Below are 10,197 nucleotides of genomic sequence, written 5' to 3'. Positions count from 1 at the left end.
GGAGAGAAACGGAGGCTGGAACGGTCTCCTCCGGCCCTTGGAGAGAGCGCCCCTCGGCGGGAGGGGAGATGTGGCAGCGCTCCACCTGCGGGCGCCGCCACATTCCAGCCGTCCCGGCTCGGGGCGGCCGCGCCCCCTCCCGCCTTCCCAGCGCCCGCGGGGCCGCCCGTCCGCAGGGCACGCGCGAGGATTCCCGGCCCTCGGGTCGCAGCTAGGCCACCGCCCCCGCCCTGGCGCGCCCCAGCGCGGGAGACGCGCCCCCAGCACCCGAGGCCGGAAGGCCGGGGCCACTTCCGCCCCCGCCGGAAGTGCGCGACGCGCGGCAGAGGGGTTCCGTTGGGGCTGCGGGGCTCATCATGGCGGCCTCCTTGGCCGGCAAGAGCGTCGTGTTTGTCACGGGGAATGCCAAGAAGCTGGAGGAGGTGCCGAGAGGGCGGGCGAAGCCGACCAGGGGGCGTCGGGGGCAGGGGGAGCGGGCGCCAGCCCGGCTGGACAGAGGGCGGACAGGCTTCCTGGCGGGAGGCGACACTCGGGAGTCGGCGCCAGGGAGGGCGGGCAGCCCTCGGAGCATGGGCGGTACTAGCGTGTACTGGGGCGCACGGTGCGAAGCAGATCGGCCACGTGTGGGGAGTGGGCGGCCAGGCGTGGGCCTTGATGGAATGGGGCCCTTAGCAGATCCTGTGTCACAGAACATGTGAGCTTAGGGGCCGCAGAGCCTGAGGAGTGGCGGGGCCTTGGCACCTGTCTGGAAGGTCTCCTGTGCGGCGCAATGGGGAAAAGGCGTGAATAAGGCAATGGATCCAAAGTTCCTGCCTCTTGGGACTTCGTGAAGATTCTGGGGGTGATAGGGTAACTTTGGCTGCAAATGATAAAGACACAGGGAGCTCACGTCATCTCCCAGGTGACTCCTGTGGGACTATAGTGTTTAGGTGTCCTGCAGGTCTTGAGCTGTCTCTCCAGGGGCCTGGCTGTTCTTGTAGTTCTTGCTCTAGTTGCTCATCCCTATTTCTGTTGGGGTTTTTCTGCTTCATTCCCTCTTGGGAGGGGCAGTGAGGCCTCTGCCAGATATCTAGCTCTGATTGGTCTTTTTGGGTCAAGAGTTTGCCACTGATCAGTCAGTCATGGGCAAATAGGTGGGGTTCTGTAGGGTGAATAAGGATGACACTCACTAGATATGTCTGAGGCAGAACAGTGAGGCATAGTCATTAAGGGACCCTTTTCCGAAGCCTCGGCACTTCTCATAATGTCATCTCAGAAGCCAGAGCCCTGTGCTGATAAAAGGTTTGGAATCCTGAGACCAGTCAAGCAGACAGGCACCGCCCCCTGAAAGAAGCCCCATGCAGGATGGTTGGTGCCAGACCCCTAGCTTCTCTCTGCCTCTGACTGAGAAGTGGCCCTTCCACGCCTGAGGAAGGGACTGGACTGAGCAGGGAGAGGCTCCCTGGAGAAGATGGACTTGAGTTTGGCCTAGAACTGGGAATCTCAACTCTTCATCCCATGATACCCCATTGGCAGACTGGTGAAGCCTATGGACCCTTTCTCAGGAAAAAGAAATTTAAATATATAAAATAAAATGGGACTACAAAGAAAATAAGTTTGTTAAATTTTACGTTTTTTTAATTGATGGTGTCCAACAGGGAATCAATTCTATTGAAGTACATTCTCAAATGTTACAAGTACTTGTGATCCACGTACATGTACAGATTCATTGTGGCAGTGTAATTACCATAATTTTAAAGCAGTGAAGACTAAATGATATTTTGAGATACCTGCTACAACTGTAAGAGGATATGGCAGTGTCTGATTTTAATAGGTTAAAAGGTCACAGGAACTGCTAGTGCTATTTTGGTTTTCTATATTCATAATAGAGATGCTATATTTTGCTAGGGTTAGTGAAAATAAAGAGGTAATTTTTTTTTTTTTCCTTCAAGATGAAGGCCTCGAATTCTGTGTAATCACTGATAGAGAATTCCTGGCCTAAGAGGTTAGGTAGTGCTGGGAGCATTGAGAAGGGAAAAGTGTTTTGGATGGGGGTGGGTGACATGAACAGAAACCTGAGGTGAGAAGTAGAGTGAGGAAATGGGCGACGGACCTGCAGGGGTAAGATCATGGAAGTTGGGGTGAGGTCAATGGGCCTTACTTTCTTAGCTTTTGGGGACTGGCTGGAGAGTTATCTGATGAGAAGAGTGGATGATAGAGTAATGGGGAATCACTAACAAATGGTGATACATGTTCTTTCATTGGAACAGGTCATTCAGATTCTAGGAGATAAGTTTCCATGCACTTTGGTGGCACAGAAAATTGACCGTATGTCTCTATTTTGCTTTACTTTTAAAAAGATGGTTCTATTTCTTGATCTCTCCATGATCCGATTCTCTGTTTGTTTCCCTGATAAGTGCCGGAGTACCAGGGAGAGCCTGATGAAATTTCCATACAGAAGTGTAAGGAGGCGGCGCGCCAGGTGCTTGCTCTGCACATGTCCTGGGACTCAATCCTCTTGTCCTGGTAGCTTCTGGGGCCTGTGTCTCTAGGGGATGGGCAGAGAGCTATAGGGTGGGCACAGTTTGTCATGTCTTCAAGGACCTGCTCAGGAATAGCTAGGCTGGGTCAGTTCATGTTGCCTCTGGAATAGTAATACTGCCTTCCTTTCTCAAGCTAGCCTGCAGAGTGTCTCCCAGACCACCATCAACCCCCTACCCCACACAGAAATTTATTCCCTGGTTTTCAGATCCATACATCCCAGCCCTTATATTCTCCCCAGACACATCCACCCCGCACTTACACATCCCAGAGAAATAGAGCAAGAGCACTTTATGAAGAGTCAGCCTTCCTGAGTATGAATCCCAGCTCTCTTGCTGTATCTGAAACAAGCTTTAAAATCTGCCAAAATGTTGGTGTCCCTACCTCTAAAATGAAGATGAGAATTAGTCGAAAGCTGTTCCCTGTGGCAGATGGACATCTTGTTGCTGCTGCTGCTATTGTAGATCCCAAATAGCTGTGGGCCTGACCCCAGCCTGGACAGCGTGGGAATTCAGGGCAGGGAGAGTGTCTGCTTCTGCTGACAGGTCTCAGGGCTACCTGTCCTTCTGCTGCAGGTGCAGGGGCCTGTACTGGTGGAGGACACCTGTCTGTGCTTCAACGCCCTTGGAGGCCTCCCTGGCCCCTACATGTGAGTGCTCCCCCACTCCCTTGCAGGGCCCTGGCCTGAACCACCTGAACTTCAAAATGATTGGTTACTTGATACTGCGGGTCATTCACTATCTTGGTATCAACGCTAATCTTACAGATTGTCCTGAGGAAGGATTAGAGATGAGGGAGAGGTGTACTTTTGTAAAGTGTGAGAATTTGATTGTGTAAGTGGAGATGGGCAGGGGGAACCCACCCTTTGGAGAGGTACGTTTATGGGCAGATCGATTTCAGGAAAGAGGAAATAAGCAAGTTGAGAACTGACAATGGATTTCCTTAAAATTACCCAGTACCAGGGCCTCCCCGGTGGCGCAGCGGTTGAGCGCTGGGTTGCAAAGCTGCCCGCAGCCTCTGCAGCGCAGTTTCCATCCCTGGCTGCTCCCCGGCCACCGGAGGAGGGTCCCGCATGGCGCGCAGACTTCTCCTGCCGCCTGCTGCTCCCCTCAGCAGTGTACTTCAGTCAGTCTGCTTGTTCTGCTCTCCGCTCTGGCTCTGGTGAATTCTCTCACCCTCCCGTGCTTCTGACTGTACCCAGTGCTTGTATATATAAATAAATAAATCTTTTTTTTAAAAAAAATTACCCAGTACCATAGACCCTTAGAAGGTCTTTGTGTGTCTCTAGAGTTCAAATAACCCTGATTGGATATCCCTGCCTGCAGTTGGAGGAAATACCCACAGAAGCACTGTTGCTGGGTGTTGGTAATGTGTATCTCTAACTTTTGGGTGGCTAGTTTCCTTGCCAAGGCAGTAGCACCCATATACACTTATACTTAGAATGTGTGTTGCTCCCTATGTTCACCAACACTGAGTATTAGGACTGTAATGTTTTACACTGTGGGGAGTGAAAATATCACATGCAGTTTTAATTTGCATTTCCCTAATTACCAGTATGGTTGAGACCTTCCTGGGTTTATTGATTCTCTGCATTGCCTGTTCACCTCTATTTCCTTTTTCCTGTTGGATTATTTCTCTTCATTTTGAATTGAAACATTATTTATCATGTACCCATGGCTGTTGGGGCTGTATGAAATCTGGTGGGGCACAGCCCAAAGTACAGGATAGGAAAGTCCATGAGCTGCTGAAGTCTGATTCACTTTTGTTTCTCTTGCAGAAAGTGGTTTCTGGAGAAGTTGAAGCCTGAAGGTATTACCCCTTTCTTTTCTGTAGGAGAGAATCTGGGGGAGGGTCCCCAGCTAGTAATCAGGAAACTTAGATTCCAGCCCCTACCATGGAGCCTCAGTTTTCCCATCTGTAACCTACAGTTTACACTTGCCCTACACATCTGACGCCAGGAAACCCTGAGATGTGGGAGAAGTGGCTGGCTGGGTGTGGAGAGTGGGAGTTTGAGGGACACAGGGATTATAGTTGATTCTGACTCTGAGTGGGACTGCTCGCTTGTCCTTGCCTGAGGCTGGGTCTGGCTGGGGCTAGCAGGCTCTCCCTCTTGGGCAACAGCAAAATGCATACTTATCCTGTCACCCACAATTGCCAGCCAAAATGTTTCCTCTTTAAGTGCTTCTAAAAGCCCTTTATATTATGGAATACTTCAGACATGTACAATAGAATAGTATAGTGAGCCCCGTTAGTAATTTGGTTCATTACTCAAACTTCAGGGTTATCAGCACAAGGGCCATCTGGTGACACAACCCCCACAATTTGGTGCTGCACCGCTTTCTGGTGCCTGGGGTGGGGAGGAGGTTGGGGGGAGGTATAGAGCACACTGCACTCTTCCGCAGGTCTCTACCAGCTCCTGGCTGGGTTTGAGGACAAGTCAGCCTACGCCCTGTGCACGTTTGCGCTCAGCACTGGGGACCCGAGCCAGCCGGTGCGCCTGTTCCGGGGCCGGACTACGGTGCGTACCCGCGCTCGTTCCCCCGTGCGCCGCCAGAGGGCGCCGCGACTCAAGCCCACGGCCCAGGGTCTACTGGGCTGCTAGCCCCAGCCAGACCCAGCCTTCTATTGGAAGGGGGGTGGCGGGGAGGGCGCCCCAGGCCAGAGGTGCTTCCTGGGGCTGTGCCCACATTTGCCCCCGACACCACAATTAGAAGTGACGTCAGTCCTGAAACCTGTTTCACTCCTGAGGCTGATGTTTCGGGGAAACGCACAATAGCTAGCAGCTGTTGAGAACGGTCCAGCCACAGAGAGCTCGGAGCTGTGTGCCCTCCTGAGAAGCAGATGTGGAGACTGAAGGTGACAAGGCCCGAAGCTACATTTACAGCCCAGTTTCTCCAGGCTCTGCTCTCCGTTCTGCTGCTGAGACTATGCTTCCTTTTTTGTGTGTTTTTTTTTTTTTAAAGATTTCTTTATTTATGCATACAAGAGCTTGGGTACAGGCCAGAGATGCAAGGGTGAGAGGATCCACCAAAGACAGAGTGGGGAACGGAACAGGCAGACTGACTGAAATACACTGCTGAGGGGAGCAGCGGGCGGGCCAGGAGAGTTCCGCTGCGCCATGTGGCCTACTCCCTGGCTGGCCAGGGATTGAACTCGTGCTTCAGAGTCTGCGGATTGCTTCATAGTGCTGTGCTTAACCCCTTGCGCCACCAGGGAGGCCCGACTATGCTTCCTTGAATAGCTGTGGCCTAGCCAACTTTTCGCATTTATTTAGAATCTTACTTGTCCTCACCTCATTCCTTCCTCAGCTCCCCTTCAACACTCCCACATCTACATACCAGATCTTAAGTTCTGTTGCTTTTCACAGGTCCAGACCACTCTCTGGACTGGCCTGTTCTTCCCACAGCCCAAGCTTTCTCCTTGTGACCTGAGTGTGCCTTCTGGCACATCACCCCTTGCTTAGTCCCTTCTGCTCAGGATAAAATGCAGAGTCCTGACGCAACCCACAAAGCCCGACCCGAGGCTGCACCAGGAGCTGTCCACAGATGTTTCCTGTCACCCTGCCTGGTTAGATTTCTTTGTAGTAGTAAAAAACACAACATCAAAATCACCATCTTTGCCATTTTTAAGTGTGCAGTACAGAAGTGTTAAATACATGCGTACTGTTATGTTACGGACCTGTGGAGCGTTCTCAATTTATGACTTAAACCACCCAGTGAACAGTAACTCCCCACCCCCAACCCTGCTCCTGGCACCCACCATTTTACTTTCTGCATCTAAGTGTTAGGACTACTCTGGGCACCTCGTGTAGGTGAGATCGTGCTCTTTTTTTGCAGCTGGGTTATTTCACTTTGTGTAATGTCTTCAAGTTTATGTTGTAGCAGATGACAGAATTTCCTTTCTTAAGAGAGAATAATAGGGCCTCCCCGGTGGCGCAGCGGTTGAGCGCTGGGTTGCGAAGCTGCCTGCAGCCTCTGCAGCGCCGGTTTGATCCCCAGCTGCTCCCCGGCCACCAGAGGAGGGTCCCACATGGCGCGCAGACCTCTCCTGCCGCCCGCTGCTCCCCTTAGTCTGCCTGTTCTGCTCCCCGCTCTGGCTCTGGTGAATTCTCTCACCCTCCCGCACTTCTGACTACCCAGTGCTTGTATAAATAAATACAAATAAATCTAAAAAAAAAAAAAGAAGAAGAATCCATTATATGTGCATATCACATTTCCTTTATTCCGTTATCTGTTGATAAACATTTAGCTTCCATATTTTGGCTATTGTGAATAATGCTGCTGTGAATGTGAGCGTGCAAATATGTGTTTAAGATCTTGTTTTTAGTTCTTGGAATTACACACCCAGAAGTGGGGTTACTAGATCATCTTGCCTAGTTAATTTTTAAGTTAGTTAGGGTTGTCTGCTTCTTCACAGAAATGTTACCCCATAAATCTGAAGCTTGAATAACCACAATCCCAACTTCCTGCACAGTGGCTCACAGGTCACTGCAGTTCCCACCATTTCCTGTTGTCTCCCCAACTTTGGTTGTTTTGTGCACTTTGTTGTTTGAGAGCCCCCACTTTACCTGAGGTGGCTTTGTTCCTTGTTCTGTTCTTGCTTGTGCACTCTAAGCCCAAACCACATTGTCCTTTCATCAATGAATATGCCAAGCCCTTCTCCATCTTAGAGCCTGGCACCAACTATGTCCTCCACCTGGAATTTTCTTTATGTGACCAGTGTCCCCTCCTCACTGAGGCCCTTCCTGAGCTCCCCATATAAGCCACTCTACCTGTTATTCTTGAGCCCAGCTCTCTGTTTTTTTTTCTCTTTAAGGCACTTTGCATTTGGTAATCATTAATTTGTTTACTGGTGTAATGCCTGTTTTGTTTAAGAGGTCCATTCTCTGAGGGTAAGGCTGGATGTGCTGTGGCCAGTGCTGAAAACACTACCTGCCCACTGTTCAAAACAAATATATTGTGTGGGTGAGGTTCCGAGTGGGTCAGTAATGGCCTCAGTACCATCTCTTCCCAGAAGCAGGATCATTTGTTTTTGGCCTGAATTTAGCGTGTGCATGGCTAATTCCCATCCTCTGCTGCTTCTCTTGCATTTTTCTTTTTTTTAAAGAGCCTACCTTGTATTTTGAGAAATAAGGTAGTATCTGGGCAGGGCTGTTGGCAGAATGAGGCAGCAGGCATGGTACTTGTCTATTAAGTTCAGGGCCTTGGACTTCTTGTTAGGAGAAAATGTTTTCTGCCAAATTTTCAAACTTGACTCTTCAGTGACATTAGTTGTTAGAGGTCAGGAGAAGGGGTAGCCCCAGGGGCATAGGTGGACCAATCAGGTGCATGGTTCCTCCATGTGAGGAGACAGCTTTCCCACCTTGCACTTAATTTATGTGTTCAGCAAACGTTTGCAGGCACCATGAACCCCTCGAAACTATGTTTTGAGTAAATAGGTGTTAACCAGATTCATAAACTAACCAAGCTGCAACTCTGCCTACTGCCCCCCCCCCAACACACACCCATGACACACCTGTCCCCCATTTCCTCTGGCAGGGCCAGATTGTGGCACCCCGAGGCTGCCGGGACTTTGGCTGGGACCCCTGCTTCCAGCCTGATGGATACGAGCAGACGTAAGGAGCCCCAATTTCTTCCAGGGGTGTGGGGTTGGGTGAGCAGTGGTTTGGGTTGAGTCAACACCCCGCCCGAGTGCAGGCACGCGGATATGGCTTGAGGGTGCCGTTCTAGCTGAAGGCAGCTCTGCTGGGGTGATGCTAGGAATCCAAGTGGCTCAGTCCACGGAGGAAGGCAGCCAGGTGTAGCTGGGAGTCCTAGGCTCTCTGCTCCAGCTCACCTCAAGTCACTATGAATTCAGCAACTTCCCCTTTCTGGCCTCAGCTGGTCATATAAAAACCTGACAGTGGATGACCTCTAACCCCGTTCTGGGTTGGAGAAATGTTAACATGTTGGCAGCCTTTGGTGGGCACCATGTTGACCTCCCACAGTGCTGGATGTTCTCAGTATTTCACTCTTCATTAAACAGGACATGTTGCCCATTATTTGAATGAGGCATTCTGAGCTGGAGGGCCCTTTCGTGAGCTGAGGCTTTTTAGTGCCCAGACTGAACTGAGGTCAGTGAAGCAGCTCTGTCCAAGAATGCTTTTTGGCGACAGGAATGTTCTGTAGCTGCACCATCCAGTTTGGTAGCAACTCACCCTATGTGGCTGTGCAGCATCTAAAATGCAGTTAGGGCCACTGAGGAACTGAAATTCTTTTTTATTCATTTGTAATTGATTTACATGTAACTAGTTACACATTGGGCAGTGCCTGCAGGCCACGCCTGGGTGTGAGGTTTTCACTGCCTGGAGTCTTGGTGTAGAGGAAAGCCACTGACTGCCTGTCCCGCCCCCCTCCTCTTCCCGCCCCACTCACCCCCCTTAACAGTGCATTAGAGGAGACTGTGTTTGTTCTATCAGGCCCCACTGCTTCCTGTCAACAGATGACAAAGCTGATCAAACATGCAGCTCATCCCCCTGTTCCTGGCTTCCCTTAACGCCTTTTGGGCACACCAAACAACTTTAATGTCCTTCCACACTCATTAATATGGATCTCTACCTACAGGGGAGTTTCACGCTGATTTTTAAAATATTGACTTTGGCTGCCAGGAGCTGGTGGCCCCTGCTGCTCGTTGTCAGGGACCCCCCGAGCTTTGGGTCCTGGATGGGGTGGGGAATGCACACCCTCCCTGGACTTGGGCTCTCCTCTGAGCTGCTCCTTGTTGTTGCCCCTCAGGTATGCAGAGATGCCCAAGGCTGAGAAGAACACCATCTCCCATCGCTTCCGGGCCTTGCACGAGCTGCAGAAATACTTCAGCAACCTAACTCCTCCTGGGGCCGGTGATGACCACTGTGGCCCGGGGTCCTGAACCCCTCCGGCCCATCAGACAGACATGCCTCCAAGGACTTCCTTCCGGGGTACCACTTCCTGGGGGTGAGATCAGCCCTGTCTGGAGGAGCAGCTGGCTCTGCTTGGAGAAATGTAGGACAAGGGACATTATTCTCTTGCCCTTGGGGATTCAGTGGTCTTTCCCACAGCCTCCAGGCCTGGGGCCCTAAAAAGACCTGGCATGTTAAACTGGCCCTAGGCAGGAAGAAGTTTTGGGGAAGAACCATACAAACAGCCTTAGGTGATTTTACAATGCAGCAAATAAAGTTTGTAAGGTACTTGCTTCCAAAATAAACGGGATATATCTGTGTTGAAACCTGCTCCAGGCGGGCATGTCTCCTGAATCCCCTTCTGGAAGCCTGTTGAGTGGGATGGTGGCAGGGCCAGGGCAGTACTGTATAGAGTGTTCACATGCTGGATATTACATCTTTCCTTTAATCCTTCAACACTCAGATCCTGGCCTGACCTCTTCCATGCCAGCTCCTGGCTGCCCACCCACCCTTTGATGCCACTGCCTAACTGGCCTCCATGGTTTTTGCTGTGGTGGGGGGTAGGTGCTGTGCGATAGTGAATGCTTTTGCTTTATCATTAGAGCAGCTAAAATGTTGGCTTGTGGTTATAATGGCAAGTTGTTTATGGCAGGGCTCACCCTAGGGCCTGCAGGGCCCTCAGGAGGCCTGGCTCAGCAGCCCCAGGCCCTCATTGTCTCTGGTGAAGCCATCTCCTGGAAGGGACTGTGGGGACCTAGTCT

At 51.1% G+C, this 10,197-nt stretch overlaps 1 protein-coding gene across 1 annotated transcript; it reads left to right on the top strand.

The window, feature by feature from the left end:
* Nucleotides 1-356: 356 nt before the first annotated feature.
* On the top strand, nucleotides 357-9,575 carry ITPA (inosine triphosphatase; the record flags this gene model as incomplete). The annotated part of the gene is made up of 8 exons (XM_084247871.1): nucleotides 357-422; nucleotides 2,250-2,307; nucleotides 2,397-2,461; nucleotides 3,096-3,169; nucleotides 4,298-4,329; nucleotides 4,923-5,038; nucleotides 8,058-8,134; nucleotides 9,294-9,575. 8 exons carry the CDS (start codon nucleotides 357-359, stop codon nucleotides 9,424-9,426), a joined length of 621 nt encoding a protein of 206 aa, XP_084103997.1. The 3' UTR covers nucleotides 9,427-9,575.
* Nucleotides 9,576-10,197: the final 622 nt, after the last annotated feature.

Source organism: Talpa europaea (assembly GCF_964194135.1).
Source record: "Talpa europaea genome assembly, chromosome: 11".
NCBI lineage: Eukaryota > Metazoa > Chordata > Mammalia > Eulipotyphla > Talpidae > Talpa > Talpa europaea.
The sequence above is the reverse complement of the archived record's forward strand: the minus strand, read 5'-3'. Positions and strand labels throughout refer to the sequence as shown.